Source organism: Papaver somniferum, chromosome 2 (genome assembly GCF_003573695.1).
Source record: "Papaver somniferum cultivar HN1 chromosome 2, ASM357369v1, whole genome shotgun sequence".
NCBI lineage: Eukaryota > Viridiplantae > Streptophyta > Magnoliopsida > Ranunculales > Papaveraceae > Papaver > Papaver somniferum.
The window spans coordinates 174010023-174028575 of NC_039359.1; the positions used below are offsets into that span (position 1 = coordinate 174010023).

The 18553-nt window shown below is 35.1% G+C and overlaps 2 protein-coding genes across 4 annotated transcripts in view; both read left to right on the forward strand.

The window, feature by feature from the left end:
* The window catches only part of LOC113349813 (BEL1-like homeodomain protein 7), a 6685-nt gene extending 4911 nt beyond the window's left edge, over nt 1–1774 (forward strand). For 2 of the 3 annotated variants that reach the window (XM_026593855.1, XM_026593858.1), the window contains exons 7-8: nt 1287–1329; nt 1591–1774. In XM_026593855.1, the coding sequence (XP_026449640.1) occupies nt 1287–1329; nt 1591–1635 (88 nt within the window). In that variant the 3' untranslated portion in view covers nt 1636–1774. Of the gene's footprint in view, nt 1–1286; nt 1334–1590 lie in introns of all 3 variants that reach the window. The other variant, XM_026593856.1, reaches the window with a different exon arrangement.
* A 53-nt stretch (nt 1775–1827) lies between these two features.
* Nucleotides 1828–4205, forward strand: LOC113349814 (BEL1-like homeodomain protein 11). Its single transcript, XM_026593859.1, has 4 exons — nt 1828–2603; nt 2697–3073; nt 3581–3641; nt 3734–4205. Exons 1-4 carry the CDS (start codon nt 1863–1865, stop codon nt 3911–3913), a joined length of 1359 nt encoding a protein of 452 aa, XP_026449644.1. The 5' UTR covers nt 1828–1862; the 3' UTR covers nt 3914–4205.
* Nucleotides 4206–18553: the final 14348 nt, after the last annotated feature.

Below are 18553 nucleotides of genomic sequence, written 5' to 3' on the forward strand. Positions count from 1 at the left end.
GGGGGGGGGGGGTGAGAAAGCCAAGGTGGTAGGATGAGTGTTCCCTGACCTAACAATTCTCTAGCTAGCTTAGCCTTAGGTGCCTACTCTCCTCTACTAAAAAAAATAAATAAAAAAGAAAAAAAATTGTGGTTGTTTATAATTAGGGTTTATATATAGGCTCATAGGCACTAAAGAAAGAGACCAATTTCTTAGCATTAATAACTCGCTACTACTTACTCATCAGCAGAGTTGAGGAGCTTTATTAAATATTCTGTGTTTGGCTCAGATGTTACAGAAGAAACTTTAATCTTAAGACGGACCCCACATGAAATGAGATCCTCTAAGAAAATAATATATTTTAAACTAGAAAACATGCAATCAGACAGAGACAACTGGAGCAGATCAGAAAGGAACAAACAAGGCAATGATTACAAATGTTATCAACACCCAATCAATCCTGCAAGTTTTCATCTCTTTTCTCGTCTATATATCTCTCTCTCATGAATCCATGATCAGTCATCAGCACACCAGCAAAGAAAGCAACAACACCATAAACCTCTCTTTCTACCTTAACAGTGTCCTTTGATGAATTTGCACCGAAATAGCCACAAATTTTACAAGGCTTCACAATGAGACAAAATGAAAACTGCGAGTGTACAAAAGTTAGCCCACTTTTTCTCTATGCTTTTTCTCTTTTCTTGATAGATATCATGCACTGAACATATATATATATATATATATATATACTTCTGCCTGCAACAACAAAAGAAAAGCTAAAAGACATACATATATATAAGATAGAGCCAACCCATTGAGTTTTGAGTTGTGGAGAGATTAAACTTTAAAAGCTAAATCTTTGATATCTTTTCTATTTGTACTCTCTCTTTAAAGTGAAAGGGGACCATTTTCTTTCTCTGTCATACCTATAGCTTTTAGTTAGCTTTGCTTGATTTATGGACACTCTCAAACTTCACTCTTGTTATCTATCTATTATAAAAGCTTTTAAAACTAGTTTGATAAGAAGAAAAAAAAGTGTGTTGGATTATTGTGTGGGTTTCAGTTGTCTTCTTCTTATGATATGATACTAATCTCACCTCCACTTAACTTAAGGTATTTGGTTTCTTACTCTACTTACTTCGATAGGTATTTTTAGTTTTTGTTTCATACTTGAAATGACTTGTTTCTTTGAGGCTTTCTGAATATGGCTAGTCTTTTCTTATTCTCTCCCTCTATTCCTTTCTTTGTCAAGTATTTATATCTTTGGGGTTTGATTTGATTTCTGATGGATCCTTAAATCTCAACAGATGGCTCTTTCTTGATTACTGGTTTCATGGGAGGGTTCATGTTGTAAGTGAGCAGCTTTTTACATCTTCTTTCCTAGAGATTTTTTTTTTCTTCATTTTTATAGTATATTATACTGAACTAGCTTTTATTTTATATTTTGATGGATTCTAAACAAATGTATCATCTTTGTGCTTCTCCTCTGATTGGGTTCTATGTGTAGTTGAGTAGGCTGCGTTGTTCATCTCAGTTGTATCATCTTCTCTTAACTTTTTATGTTTCAGTATTAATACTCCATTAATGAGACATTATGTGTTTTTGTTTCAGGACTTCCTCAGCTTTCTGTTTCTTGTCTTTAGGTTTATATTCTAGAGCTTAGTGGTTTTGTACCTCGGCAGCCAAGCACATCCAGAACTTCCCTTGTTCTCTACTATATATTTAGTACAGAAAAACCCCTTTTAATACTTCTTCTTTGTGGTTTGAATCAATATAATCTTAGTCTAGTTTTGTGTAAGAACAGATCTCCGTTTGTTTCTTGACAGAGATTTCTAGTTCTTTGTATCTTGTAATGCACCTTATTGGTAGTGACCAAACTAAAAATGGTATCTCAAAGTTCATCTTCCGACCCCAACTCAAGTAATTTCCATCAATTCATAATCTCCGATACGATTCCGAACCGAGCCCATTTCGAAGATCATGAAATCAATGGTCATCATTCAAGAAATAGAAACATGTTCTCTCAATCTCTTGGTGTACTTCCTAGCATTGAATCACTGCGGCAACAAATGTCTAGATCAGTAGAACTAGTTCATCAGCAAGTTCCAACTCATCATAACTTCAGTAGGTTACATTTAACAAATCAGTTTGAAACATCAAAAGAGTTAGACCATCATGGGCAAAGGTTATCTTTAAGTCTAGGTTCTCATATTCCTTCTAATGGTCTAATGAGCACTTCTGATCAATACACTCAGAGATACTTACAACAACAAGATTTCATGAACTCTCACTATGTAATGTCTGATCAAGTAGATCACATTAGGACACTAGAAAATCAGTCTAATTATTCAACTTCTTTTGAAAGAGAATCCTTGGCTGCTTTAATTGGGAGCTCTAGATATCTAAAGCCGGCTCAATCCTTACTCGAAGAGTTCGTTACTGTTGGTGGCAAAGAGATTGATTTGAGTTCAGATAAATCTATTCGACGGTTAACACGTAACCGTAGACAAGGAGTAGGAAGTTTTCTCGAGCTAAGGTCGAGTTTGTGCAATAGCACTTTCTCATCTTCCATGGAACAAGAACTGCAGATTAAAATCACAAAACTGATTGCTTTACTAGACGAGGTAATAATATTTGGCAGTATTTTTAACTTTCAATTCTAGACCATTTTGGAACTGGTAGTGTTACTCAATAAGTATTCTAAATTTTTAATTCAGGTTGAGAGTAGATATGAGCAGTACTATAATCAAATGGAAGAAGTGGCTTCATCATTTGAGGTGATAGCAGGATTAGGATCAGCTAAGTCTTACACTGCCATGGCACTTCAAGCCATGTCAAGACATTTTTGCAGTGTTAGGGACTCAATAGTTACTCAAATTCGTGTAGCAAAGAGAGACCTTTTCCAAGGATCATCACCAAGAACTAGAACCGGTCTATCTCAGCTTAGTCTATTTGATCAGGAGCCGAGACAAAATCGTCTTCAACAGCTTGGATTGATCCAAAACCAGCGTCAACCATGGAGGCCGATAAGAGGGTTGCCAGAGAATTCAGTTACTATTCTTCGCTCCTGGCTCTTCGAACACTTCCTTCATCCGTAAGGCTCAAATCATCTACGTTCTATATATTCTTCTTTATTTTTTCTTTAAAAAAATAATAGTTAATTTCTCCACCCGTGCCATACCACTAGTTCCATGGCACACTTGTTAAAGAGCTCACTTCCAAAGCGGGCCGCATAGGCGGGTATCAGCAGAGTGTAAAAAAGTAATGGTGAAACAAGTCTATAACTAGGGTGGAAGATACTATCCTAACTCTTTCTTCTTCTTCTTCTTCTTCTTCTTCTTCTTCTTCTTCTTCTTCTTCTTCTTCTTCTTCTTCTTCTTCTTCTTCTTCTTCTTCTTCTTCTTCTTCTTCTTCTTCTTCTTCTTCTTCTTCTTCTTCTTCTTCTTCTTCTTCTTCTTCTTCTTCTTCTTCTTCTTCTTCTTCTTCTTCTTCTTCTTCTTCTTCTTCTTCTTCTTCTTCTTCTTCTTCTTCTTCTTCTTCTTCTTCTTCTTCTTCTTCTTCTTCTTCTTCTTCTTCTTACTCTACTTATCAATGAATTTAGGTACCCGACTGACCCCGAGAAGTTAATGTTGGCATCACAAACAGGCCTGAGCAAGAACCAGGTTAAAACTCCATCTCGTATTATATTTGGTTTCACTTTGTTTGTCAACGACAACGCTAAAAGGCCTTTTGGCTTTTTGTTTTTATATTTCAGGTGTCAAATTGGTTCATAAATGCCCGAGTTCGTCTTTGGAAGCCAATGATAGAAGAGATCTACAAAGAAGAGTTTGGGGAGTCGTCTTTGGATTTGGATTCATCGTCGGAAGCAGTGTTGACAACAAGGAAAGGTGATATCTCAGATTACGCAGGAAAAGAAAGAGAGATGGGAGATTGATTAGACAAAAATTCTAAAATATAAAGTTTTGGCAAAAATAAATTAGGTGGATCTCACCCCTATTAGTCAATGACATTCGGCCGTTTTCTTGCTATTTTAAGGCTATGTGTTTTTGAGATGTTTATACCTTGGATCGTCCAGAACTGCTCTTGGAAATTATGTTTGCTTAAAAAAGTAGAGAGATTGGAAAGGAAATGTTTTGGTTAAGCTTAGAAGTGTGCCTTTGTGAGTCGGGGGTTTACAGGGAAGAGAAAAATAGTCTACTAAGTATACAAGTTATTTGCTTTACACATTTAATACATCTATGAAATGAGTGATGTTCAACTGCTTAGGCAGGGGAAAACACCCATCATATTCTTTTTAAAAAGGGTTATTGTAGACTTAGTACAATTGGAACTACGTAAAATTATATAGACTTGTACAATCTATGAGTGTTAAACACACAAAGGTTTCATATACCATTTTAGATTACCAATACTAAAACTGAAACCACGAAAATAATTTAGTATGTTATCAAGGAACCAATTGCCCGAAACAAATTTTCCTTACTCCGACAAATCAACCAAGGTGACTTAGTGATTAACCGGATCGATTGTGTATGTACAATCGCTTGTTTCGACAAGACACAAATAGAGATCAAAATTAACTCTATTTCTCTTATCAGGCTCTAATTATTTCATAGGATAACTTAGACCTTACTTTTAGACAAGACAAACACTAAGTTAGTTAACTAGTTTTTCTTGTCAAGGATATCGATTAGACTTGAATTACTGAATCCTATATTTGATAAGTCTAACTAAGATCAGAAGTAACTTAGTTTCTCTTATCCGGAATCACATGGACTAAACAAATGACCCCGTAATTTTTGTTAAGCAAATAAAAAAATAGATACAAACCAAAATAAATTGACTTGTCATAGTTTTCTCAATCGAAAGCTATTGAAACAAATATAATCAATGTAAACACCACAATTGCACCGAATTTCGTTAAGCAAAAACACTTGATACGAAACAATAAAGAAGATATCAAATCATAAGTCAATAAATTGACATAATTATTCTTAGACGGAAACAATTGAATCACAATAATCAATCCATACAACATAATGGAACATACCAATGGTACCGAAATTTTGTTAAGCAAAAGCAAAATATATGCAATAAAATCAAGCTTTTCTTAAACAGGAAAAACGATTAACTAACAAATAAAAATCGTTACCTTGAATTCCGCAGCTATTTCTCCCCAGAAAAATATATCGTTTAAGCGCAAGTTCAATAAGAACTCTCCCCCTGTTTGTTGTCATCCTCTCGCAAGAACAAAAGAACAACAACAAGAGCAATCTTTACCAGAGGAAGGTTGAATTGATTTTAACTAATGCGTGCCAATAACAAAAGTTAAACCCGAAACACATGTGTTATGCTAAACACAATTATGTAAACACAAATTGATTATCAACATATTGTAACTTTTCATACATGAGTTTCAATCGGAACACCTTATGATCCTTTGATAAAGCCTACCAACAAGGGCTAGGATTTAATCCCCCTAAATTAAAAAAAGCCACACATATCATAAGGGTTACACACAATATGAGATCCAATATTTAGGTTAATAAAAACCTAAACTAAACATCTCACAATGTGAAAGCAATAGCATAAAGTATAATCATTCAAAGCAGGCTATGCAATCGGAACTATTAGCTAATGAAACACAAAAAGTTATAAAATAAAATTTTATTCATTCATAAATATTGATAGTTTTATTCAAATAGACCATATAAAAAATATCGAAATATATCAACAGATCGAATAGTCTATTTCCTGGATCAAGTATTTAAGCATATGAATTAATCCTTAGAGATGCTCTGATTGTTCATTGAGGTTTCTTTAGTGTTCAAGCTCTTGAGTTTCCTCTTTTCTTTCAGCTGATTGAATCGCCCCTTCAAAAAATTCAGATCCACAATCATCTTCAGAAGTTTTGACTCAATCCATTCCTCATTCTTTACAGAAGCTTCTAATTGTTCACGCGCGATTTCCAAATCTCTCAATAGCATAAACATGAGCTCAAGAGATAGTTGATTTCTCTTATGTTCCTTTGAAAATAACACTTAATCTCAGAAGGGATATAAATTTCAAGCTTCTGTAATTGAAAATCGATACCAATAGTATTTTCTCCCATCTTGAACCATAATCTTATTGTGGAGAAGGAATCGATTTTTCAAGATGTTTTATATATAAAATAAAACTTGTTTTCCAAGTTCCGAAGCAACCAAAAAGGTATTTTATTTGAAATTAAAAACAGGTGAGAACATACTCAAATTGGGAAATAAAATCAAGGAAGATTTTTTTCGGAATATTGACATCAAGAGAGTCCGAAGATAACTTGTACAAATTTATCATGAACTTCTTAGTGTGGACCGAAAATATTACTCCAGAAAGTGAACATGATTCCATTTTTAGAAAATACTCATATTGTTCATGATGCAGATAGATCAAGTACGGATTTCACAAATATCGTATGTTCTCTTGTGTTATTTGAGAACTTCCTCATTTACCCGAGTTGAGCACAATTATCAGGAAGTTCCAATCAACAAGCTTAGTTGTTGAATCGAGCTCTCAATAGCTCAACATTGTAAACGGAACAAGATCTATCAAAGTAATCAATAACTTTTACAAGATATGCTTGATGTTTTCGGACATTCCTTTTTCTGGAGTGATTCCAAGAATAGGTTTCACAATTTTGTGGATCACCAGTTGATAAATGTGATTTAACAGATAGTTCGATTCGAATAGGAATAAAGTTCTAAGTGTGGTTTGGAACCCTTTGAGTCATGGATTGAGTATTATTCTTAGATTGACCCAGTTTTTTCTTGGAATACGATAACATCTTTTGATGAGATTGTTTCCTTGATCTTGAATTGCAAAACTGATCAATAAAAAATCTAAATGGTCTACAATCATTAGTTTGTGTGCATTTAAGCTGATATTTGTATTTTTCAGATAAATAATCCTTGTCACTGTTAGAAACAATTTTACTTGACTCGATATTAGTCAATGGATTATGTTTTGAAACACATCTCTTTTGATTCTTGCAGGTGGTTAGACTGTTTGAATCAAAATGTTGTTTATAAGTTAAGAGATTTTGAAAACTGGAATCATATATCCTTGTTTTAACTAATAAATCTTTTTTGACAATAAAACGATTGTCAGAATTTTCAAATTCAGTTTCAAGAGGAGACAAGAGTGTATTCTCATTTTGAGATTGACTAGGTGTGATTATCATCCTGTCAGGAGGTTTATAAATTTCAAGAGTTTCTTGAAGCACATTTTTTTTCGTGAGACCTGGATTTTATCAAAGAATCTTTGATAATATTTTGACAGATGGATAATAAATATATTTTTCAGCAAGTTTTATGAAAAATTTAATCTCATCACTATTATCTGAATCTGAATCGTGCATCACATGTGTTTGTTTTCTTATTAACTCAATGATTAATATTCTCTGTTTTTTGTTCAACAAATGAACTAACAGTGTTGAGCTGTTTATTGGGATTGAATACAAATTGACTTTCTGAAGAGTATGCTGTGAATACAGGATATCACCATCTTGTTCTACGTTAACTGAATCTCACATAGGTTCAAATCTAATAGGTTCCTAAAATATATCATTTGAGTATCATTTTCTTATGCTTTTCTTTAATATTTCTCTTGTATTAGTGTATATTATGCTTCGTTTGATTTTTATAGGTACTTTGGAGTCATGTGGCGTAAAATACGAGAAAATGATGCTCATTTCATTATTTAGAGACATTAAGGGAAGTCATTTCTGTTTTTACCAGAGGCATACGCAAAGAGCACCAAAGGGAAGTCATTTCTGTTTTAACCAAGCACCCAGGAAAGTACTCAGGGAAGCCACTGAACTACTGCCGGGATTTGCTAAAAAGACCTGTCACTTTACTCGGGGCCACCTACATTTCCCTGGCTTCCTAAACTACAGAACTAGGTTAAGTTTCTTATTCCCAATTTTAATTCCCGTCCCAGCTCATTCATGCTCAAGTAGTTTAGCACCAGTCCTTGTCGCCGGTTAGCCATGGTAATAGATGTGTACGAATGGTTTAGAGAGTTCTTATAGAAGTTCAGGGAAACACGGAGCAGTACTGATTTGTAAGAGAGGTTCAAGTTAAATTTGATCCCGAGAATACACAGGAGAAACCCGATATGCTTCCATCGATCTTTTGAGTAAATGAAGAAGATTAAAGGCAGTCTTTGATGTTCTATGAGAAGAATTCGAAGATGAGTTTCAGGAATTCGATTACTAGATGATACAGTTCATGATATAGGAGTTTTGGGTTGTATTTCAAGTCTGCAAAACAACCACGAAGTTTTATCTGATGCCAATGATTTGAAGTGATTAACGTTGAGATTAATGTATGATTTAGAGTTCTGAATGGTTTGGGTTTGTTGGGTGTATATGTTATGTGCAAGGAAGGATATGGAATGCTTTAAGAATCAACAACAGCTGATTTATGTATTACCATTGTGTTTGTGTTGTATCCTATGGCTGCCCTTATCATTTGGTTGTGTTCCTTAATAGAACAACTGATGAGTGCCAAATATTGCATATTTCTATACATTTTTATTGGCATTTAACTCATCTTTTGTGCTTTAAAATCACACATTATCCCAAATTATGTATTTTCATTGTTTTCAAGAATAAATACTTGTACTAATTAATTTTGTGTTTTTAGGTAGTAAATAAAGCTTGGATGAATAGAGAAGCCAAAAGAGTAGAGGATTTGTGACAACGGAAGAGAGACAACAAAAGCTCCAGCTGGGATGCAGTGAAGAATGTCTTTTGCACGTCATCCGCAAGTGAATAATGTTGTTTGCAAGACACAAAACTAGGTGTGGGTCTGAAATACTATCTTTAATGAAGGTTTGGGCCTAGAAAAATACCTTCTAAGAGATAAAACCTAAGATCTAAAACCCAAACCCGTTTTCATCCGAGCCTTCGGATTTGACATAGCTGCTGATCATCTAGAGCATCTCCACATGGTACATCCGATCTCACTACTCCCGCCTCATACAAGAGCATCTTCCATCCTTACCCTTGTACGAGCAGAAACCAAACACACCTTCATTGCATTTTCTTCTTCCTTACAGACTTTGCAAAACCTTCACTTCTATCTCTCCATCAATCACTTCCATCTCCGACAACTCAGCCACTCAACCAGCTACCCTATGCAATTAGACTCTCAATTTCTATCTATCTATATCTCTCTATCTTATCTTTTCTCTTGTCAAGAAAAGTAACCTAGAAGCTAAGATTGAGAGAGATGGAGTTAGGGTTATCTTCAATAAGCTAAAGCAAACATCAAATCAAGAGTTGCAGAGAAGAAGCGGAAGGGACAAAAAATTCAGGCAATTACGGTGAATGGGTAGAGATTTATTATTGAATTGAAACCCAATTGGGGATTTTTAGTGTATAAATAGGGATGGAAATTGTGATGTAAAACTCATGCCCGGATTAGCCGGTGCACCAAGCAGTAATTTATGTTGATTTTATTATCTTCATGATGTTCTAATTTTATAGTTAGGGTTTAGATGAAACCCATAATCTATTGCTAAGTTTGGTTCATGTATTGATATTGTTCTTGCTGTGCTATAATGTTTAGGATAAATATAATCTGAGCACTTCATCATTTTACTTTCACAGTGTATGCCATGTATCCATTATAGTCAGATTACTTCTATGTTGAATGTGCTGCAACTCATGCTTAATTGTTGTTATTGATCTTTTGACTAGTTGTGCTTAATTAGACAGTTAATGCTTTGGATGAATACCTTAGTTGCGATTATAATATCTTTCTTAGGAATGGTTTGATCATCTAAGTTGAAAAAGCGGGGGTACAACAACCGCACCCAAAATTTCGCTTAGCAATCTGTATGGACAAACTCCAATATATTTTCAAGAGAATCAACAAGACTCAATCTTAATTAAGTATATCAAAGAGTTATATCTCTCTTTATCGATTCAATTCTTACTCAAGAAAATAGAAATCTGCGCGTCAAAATGAATACAAGAGAAATCACTTGAACGGTACCAAAGACCAATGTTCAAGCATCAATCAATGTTAATCAGCAACCAGAGGTCGGATATTCTAATTGATTGAACCTAACGCACAATCTGTGATATTTCAATTATAAAGATAAACAATATAATGCATAAATAGAAATAACACAGACACCAGAATTTTGTTAATGAAGAAACCGCAAATGCAGAAAAACCTCGGGACCTAGTCCATATTGAACACACACTGTATTAAGCCGCTGCAGACACTAGTCTACTACAAACTAACTTCGGTCTGGACTGTAGTTGAACCCAAATCAATCTCACACTAATCCAAGGTACAGTTGCACTCCTTACGTCTCTGATCCTAACAACATACTATGCACTTGATTCCCTTAGCTGATCTCACCCACAACTAAGAGTTGCTACGACCCAAAGTCGAAGACTTGAAATAAACAAATCTATATCACACAGAAAAGTCTATGATAATAGATAAGTCTGTCTCCCATAGAAATACCTACAAGTTTTGTTCCGTCTTTTGATAAATCAAGGTGAACATGAACTAATTGATAACCCGGACTTATATTCCCGAAGAACAGCCTAGAATTATCAATCACTTCACAATAATCTTAATCGACGCGGCGAAAGAAGATATTGTGGAATCACAAACGATGAGATGAAGATGTTTGTGACTACTTTTATATCTTTCCTATCGGAGATAACAATATCAAGCCAATCATTACGATTGTACTCAACACGATAGAATCAACAAGATCAGATCACACAACTACAAGAAAGTAGTATCGGTCTGGCTTCACAATCCCAATGAAGTCTTTAAGTCGTTAACCTGGTTTTTAAGAAGATACCAAATGTTAAAGGAGAATCAACTCTATCTTACACAACTAGTATCACACGTAAGCTGTGGGGATTAGGTTTCCCAGTTGCTAGAGTTCTCCCTTATATAGTCTTTCAAATCATGGTTTGCAATCAAAGTTATCTTGGTAACAAAGCATTCAATATTCACCGTTAGATGAGAACCTGATTAGATTCAAGCTAATATCTTTCAACCGTTAGATCGAAAACCTAGCTTGTTACACACAAATGAAATACACGTTTCTAGGTTTGTGTAACCGTATCCAAACATGTACATTTGTTGGTTCAGAAATAGTTAACCAAATGGTTAGCCAATGAGCACTTTCATATCAACCATATTCTTCTTCACCATAACTAGTTCAAATGACTCAAATGAACTAGTTATAGAGTTGTTCAATTGCAAGGAAATCTTATGTAACCACACAAGACACAATTGAAGCAAAATCGATTTGATTCACTCGAATCGGTTTATGAACTTTATAGCCACGGTTTGCAATTTGCATTCCTTAGTTTATATAAATATAAGTTCACAAACAATCGTCTTTAGATATAACCAACTCAAGTTCGCGGAATGGGTTCGCGGACTTAAGTTCCCGGAAGGAGTTCTCAAACTCCAGCAGATTTTTTCAGGTCGAGAACTTCCGCCAGTTCGTGGACTGGGATCGCGGACTGAGTTCACAGCTCTTATTCCGGTTCTCTTGATCAACAAAGTTCGCAAACTCCGGTTCAAGGAATAAGGACTTATACATATATGTGTTACCACACAATGCATATATCCAACAATGGTTATATATTCTAAACTCTCATTTTAATCATTGAAACATTCTTAGAGGACGTTATATAGTTGTTATTCACAAACTATTTTTCGTCAAAGCCATTTTCAAAGTGATTGAAAATAACATGACTTTCGTCACTAGATAAAGATGAACTTGGCCAAAGCGAAAGCTTACCAACACATATTTCGAGAAATATATAGGAGAGATAAACTCGACTCGAAATAGCAAATGTGTATAATCAAAGTCTATATAGCAAAACGACTTTTGTCTCAAGATAGGAGATAAAGTAGATATACTTTTGAGTGATAGATAAGTTCAAGTCTCCACATACCTTTTAGTCGATGAAGTTCCACCAGTTCCTTGAGTAGTTCTTCGTCTTGTATGATGATCCGCCATGGATTTCTTGAGCTCAACTACACTTTCTATCCTAGTCCGAGACTTAGCTATAGTAGACTAGAAATCAAGACTTATATTTTTGATCACTAACATTGACAAACATGCTTGAGATAGCAACGCATGCGTGTTCGACCGAGAAATGCTCTATCATAAGTGATGAAACTAATCTGTGATTAGTTGTACTGTGAGAAGACATCTAATACTAGGGGTTAGTCAGTTGCCTTAATTGACATTAAGCCATCCATTGAGACCCTGGATAAACGGAAGACTTGCATCTTGTCCGGTGTCCATTACAAGGGACAAGAATTTATTGAAACTGGATTGACTTAGTATAGGTTAAGAGGTGGATTCGACTGCCCTAGCACCTTATTATCTACTTGTTTAGAGTCCTCTTTATTTTACTGTTGTAATTTCAACCCGCATCTTTGTCGTATCGACGCAAAAACCCCCTTGTTGTTACTCTCAGTTTGAATCAGTATAGAGAGACCATAACTTCAATTCTACACCCACCTTGTCCATGAGGATCGACATGTATTTGCTCTGTCTACCATAGACGTTGTGCACTTGCAGTTTGACATAGTCGTAGGTATTGTTTACAAGCCTACCAAGTTTTTGGCGCCGCTGCCGAGTGTAATTGTTTCTGTGGTTCCATCTTACTGATTTCAGCTCAAACTCTGTATATATCTGTTTCAATTCTAGTTATAGCTTGTCTGTCATTAGTGTAAATTTTTATTTAATCCATCTGTAAATAAACTGCATCGTTATTTAATCCATCTAGTAGTGTAACCTATGTCATTCCAGGCCTTCTGTCATCATCATTCTGTGGTGTAGTTTTTCTTTTGTTTTCTCTCAGCATCGTTATTTCAATTCTGCGACCTGCTGTTGCATTTATAACTTATCTCTGTAACATATTAACTGCAGGTTTTCAATTTCAGTTCATCTCCATAGCTGCATCTTGTTTTTATGTTAACTGCATTATTGTCAGAACTAGCTTGAAGTAATTTGCATCTGTAGTTATCGATATTCCGTAGCTTGGTCCATACAATTGATTGAATATCTTGGTTTCATAGTTTACATCATTTTAGCCTTGTAAATATTAGTTGTATCTACATCTTTATTTCATACTCATGTAGTTTCAGTCATTGTATCTCAGTCACTTGCCTGCATTTTTTTTCTTTTTTCCCTTTTTGTTAGATAGTCAAATTTTCATCTCTGCCCTGCAGCATAAGTTGGAAGCATCTTGTAGTTTAGCTGATAAATCTGTTTAGTTCCCTTGTAATTTTGTTTTTAGCACAGTTGTAGTTTGTTGGGCTCCTTTGTTTCAAAATTTTTAAGCATATTACCATCTGTGGAAATCCATCGGTAGGATAGTAATACTTGGATGCTCATCTGCACTGTGTTAACATCTTCCATTTCATTTAGTATCTATCATCTGCACTTGAACATTAAAGCTGTAAGGTCTGACTTGTCACATCTCAACTGCACTGCTGTTGTTGTTTGTGCATCATAGCTGAAGTATACTCTGTAGAAAAACCTGTATATTGGTTAAACCTCTAGGTTTTGTACCCTTTTTCTGAAATTTTCAGTATTTTTGTACCCTTGCTTCAAGCTGCACAATTTTGGGAACTGAAATTTTCTTCTGACTAAGCAGGTACCTGTGATGCTGTTGTACAAACCAAAAGAAAAGGAAGAAAAGAAGCAACAAAACCAATTTGTTGGTCCTCTCCCTGTGTCGTGCTGGAGGTGCCTGCGAAACTGAAACACAAGCTTAGGAAGAGCAGAAAGAGGAGCAGCAAAACGTGGTTTTCGTGCCTAAACTCGATTATATCGGCGGTATCGTTCTCTAACCTTGTTGTGTTTGATGAATGTATGTATGATACACCATGTCTGCATGCTAAACTAGTGCTTCACATAGCCCTGATCAGTCCCTGCAACATATGGTGTTAATTTGCGTGATTCCTTGATATCTGAATTACACATTTGCTAGCTGAAATTGCTATATCACTATGCAGAACTATATCAGTGTATGCATATGTGTGAATCTGTTATCATTTCCATAAATCCTTGTTCCCCTGATTTGCACATTACTGCTTTGCTGATCAGTACATCATTTTGAATATGTGTGCACAGTTCTGAGAACTAGTTTTTGATTCCCGTAAACATGATAATGTGAAGTTGATTAACATGTTTACGTGCTGAAATCGTCATTTAACTGTGTTGTTTTCGATTCTTGGCCAAAAATACCGTGTCTGTTTTTGTGCATATTTGAATCTGTTGCCATTCCTTTAAAGCATCATCTCGGCCCTGAATCTGATTATCACTCTAAAGATGTCTGGATTTTGGTCTGCAACTGCGGGTGAGCACAAATCGATTAGAGAACTTTCTTATGGGCATGCTTCACGTTATGATCCTCCCACAGACCATGATGTCAATAGTTATAGGGATTGTTATGGACATTGTCATAGTCCCGAGCCTCAATACCTGGAACCTAATAACTATTCACACATGTATCATCCACCACATCATGAAAATGAACGTCTTTACAATGCCCAAAACTCATCACTTTTGGATCAGTTAGAAGCTCAAATTACAGCTTTAGAAAGGCAAATATATGATAAATCTATCACGTCCCATGCATCTAGGAAAGTTGAAGTTTCTGTTTGTGCCTTTTGTGACATCAAACAACATGTAATCGAGCATTGCCCTGAAATATATGCTGATAATGAATTAAATTTTGAAAATGGTGTATATGTTCCTTCTCATGCACTGATATTGAATACGAACCTAATGAAGAGGCAAACGATTGGGCTAAAAACACTATGGTTTGGAATACAGATTTACAACCTTGTTACGATGATGATGATGATGATAATAATTTATTGTTAGAAGAACATGTTTACTCTGAAAATATTCTTGCGGAATCCTCTGTTTCTGAGACATTAGATTCTGTTACTGCTTTTTCTGATTCTCTTATTCGTAACACTGAATTTTTGGGTGAGTGGTTACTGATCTTGAGCCTGTGCAGTTATTCTGTGAAAAAGAGCATGACACACAACTTGTGTCTGACTTAGGTAAGATTGAATTTTCTGTTGACACTAATGTCCATATGCATGAAAATATGTTTGATGTGTCTGATTCTCTGCCTAGGTCACGGTAAATGTCTCTTTTGATCTGTCTATGCATGAGACCGAAGTTTTGAATGATGCTGATGATACTGAATTGGGGTTTGATGATTTTCTCAATGACTGTGAGCATGATAGAGTACTACTTGCTTTTGACTTGGGAAAAACTAGACTGCATAGTGATATTTTTGAGCCTAGAAATGAATGTAACTTAATTGCATCTGATTCTTTGACTAGAACACAATATGTTGCTCAATCAGATTTTCTTATGCATGACACAGAGGTTTTGGATAATGATGATTCTGAAGTGAGATTTGATGTTTTGTTCTTTGAATGTGAGCATGATTTACCTGTTTCTGACTTAGGGAGAGTGTGTGATGGTACTAATGATCTTACACATGAAAACAACTTAAATGTACCTACTTACCAGCCTAAGTCACAAACTGAGACTGTTCCTCCCAACCTAGATTTAGTTTTTAACAAAATTATAAAACCAACATCTCTAAGAATACCTAATCTAGGACTAGAACTGTGTGCCTCCCAAGTCCTCTTGGACTATTTTGTATCAAAGTATAATACCTTTAAAGAGCCACAGTTGGAATGTGTATATCTTCCCGTTCTTAACAAAACTCATTTTGAACTAGACCTTGTGCATGATGAACCTCCAAAACTGCGAGATTTTGTGTCCAAAAGTATATCCGTTGAAAAATCCAGGTTTGGGGGTAGCTCATTTTGTTTTGCAGTCTCACTTTCATTTCTGTCCTATTATAATTGTGCGAGGCTGTTAAAATTTCTGCATCCCGTCTTTTGGGTTGATCCTCAACTCTTTCGATTGTTGGTATATGGTGAATTTTCCTTGTATATAATCCAGTAGATAATTAGATTTTCTATATCTTTTTGTATATATATGTGATAATCCAATGTGACATCAACTGGGTTCTCGTTGGGTTCTAGACGTGAATAATGAAGCTCTAAATCTTGCTTTCGCCGACATCCGGTAATCTCTTCCCTTTTCTTTACTCAACATAGTTCTCATGATTTGTAGCTATTTAAATTCTTATCATCTTTTGAAACATTGAGGACAATGTTAGATTTAGGTGTGTGGGAGTATTTTGCGTATAGAGTTTTCAGTCTTTTGCATTTAAAAAAAAATAAAAAAATAAAATTCAAAAAATTTGTAAATACTTGCATAAAACCTCCAACTTTTAAAGATTTCAGAGTCACTAGCATGCTTCTATCTATGTTTACATAGAGAGGCTGGCCGAAATAACTGAACTTGGAAGTACTGGAGAACAAAATCGGGTTTCTTAGTTGCTAGAGCGTTAAAGTTGGATTTAACCATGCCGGTGGGAGAATTAGGTGCAGCAAAGATATTTGGTATTAGAGTTGTGATCACCCTTAGTGGAGAATACCCATTTTTACATCAAGCGAGGCATCGACCTTCATTTTTTTGTGACTATCTAAAAAGTCCTTTTAGAGTGTGTGTCACCATACGTAAATTCCGGGTAGGAATGGTGAGCTACCCAACTTCGCACCACTTTCAGCACTATTTTTGATCTCTTGAGTGCTAATTCCGTCAATCATGAGGATGACGTCTAAAGATGAAAACTCCTTCTTGTAGTTTGATTTGTAGTTAGCACCATTCTCTCTCACTCGACAACATCAACTGATCCAAAGAAACACATCGTCATCAACAAGCAGAGAAACGTCAAATTCTATGAAGAAAGTTGAAATAGTTCGAGATTTACCTGCAACAATTTAATTCAAAGTGAAAATACAGTACAAAGAGTAGAATTCCATACACATTTGAAGAGGTATTTTACAAGAGAAAAGAAAAGAAAATAAGATGAGAATTAGTGAAGTTTATGAAATCAAGACAATACAAATTGTGAAGAATTAAGTGATAAAGTCCTTAATACATGGCTTTAATAGTTTCATTATTATTTTTTTATTTTCAATTTGTAATAAAAAAAATCAAAAAATAAAATAAAATAAAGTAATAATAATAATAATAATCAATTATTGTAGTTTATTTTCTTAGTTTGTTTAAATAACACCATGGTAAAGAAGAATTTAAGAGGAAAATTCAAGCAACAAGAAATTGAAGAGAAAGATCAGAAATTGTAAAGGTTCTAAGAAGTTCAAGAAGTTCATCATCAACAGTTGAAGAACGAATACCAAAGATTGAAGACGTTTCTATGGATGTTGTGAGAGTGGTGTTGATTTCCGATTGGATGTGAAGGTAAGTGAGTACTCTCATCCTTGCTAATGATTGATTTCCTTTCTTAGAGATCATCGGAGAAAGATTCTTTTTGTCCACAATTCTGTGGAGTCTCCAGAAATTATTTCGAAAGGTTATCCTTTCCACCATTCAACGTGTGCAGAATTTCTCTCTTTATTCCTATCTGCACACATGAGAGACTAAAAAGGCGGTCTTTTTGAGTGCAATTATCATAAAACCTTAATGGTGAGGCAGAAGTCGAGGCTTGTGATCACTCTCAAACCCAAATTCTTTCGTATGGTGTAGTTATTTCTCACTCAACTCTTAAGGATGAGAATGCGTTCTTTTGGTATTTCTAACTTCTTCTTACTAGCATGCAGAAACTCTATGTCCTCATAGATCCTTGGATGCTTGGGACTGCATTACGCTCTGAAGTTGGAGAAGGTTTTGTGGGTACACCTCTGGTAAACCCTCACGAGACTACAACTCGTCCAACTAGGGACCCTAGGGGTTTAAAGGCTTAGTGCATACACTAAATGCATCCAATAGACCAGCGACAGTGGTATATTTAGGATTTCTTAATTTCTGTTTCACATGAGGACAAGTAAAATTCAGGTTTGGGGGTAATTGATGAGTGCCAAATATTGCATATTTCTATACCTTTTTATTGGCATTTAACTCCTCTTATGTGCTTTAAAATCATATATTATCCTAAATTCTGTATTTTCATTGTTTTCAAGAATAAATACTTGTACTAATTAATTTGTGTTTTTAGGTAGTAAATAAAGCTTGGATGAATAGAGAAGCCAAAAGAGCAGAGGATTTGTGACAACGGAAGAGATACAATAAAATATCCAGCTGGGAGGCAGTGAAGAATGTCTTTTGCACGTCATCCACAAGTGAATAATGTTGTTTGCAAGACACAAAACTAGGTGTGGGCCTGAGATACTAGATTTAATGAAGGTTTGAGCCTAGAAGAAGACCTTCCAAGAGATACAACCTAAGATCTGTTGATGGTGGTTTTTAGTTCAGGGCCAAAATCGTGAAACCTTGTATTTCAATGCGCTGTCATCCTGCAAAGGAACAAAGGCTATTAGAAAGTAATGAGTGTTCAAACCTTTTTGATTATATATATATATATACATATATATATATATATATATATGTATTGAGAAACTCAGTA

Excerpts from the sequence above, each read along its gene's own strand:
- LOC113349814 (XM_026593859.1), top strand. The coding sequence starts at position 1,863 with ATGGTATCTCAAAGTTCATCTTCCGACCCCAACTCAAGTAATTTCCAT. Across the intron at positions 3,074-3,580 it reads TTCGAACACTTCCTTCATCC|GTACCCGACTGACCCCGAGA; the intron begins GTAAGGCTCAAA and ends CAATGAATTTAG. Across the intron at positions 3,642-3,733 it reads CAGGCCTGAGCAAGAACCAG|GTGTCAAATTGGTTCATAAA; the intron begins GTTAAAACTCCA and ends TTTATATTTCAG.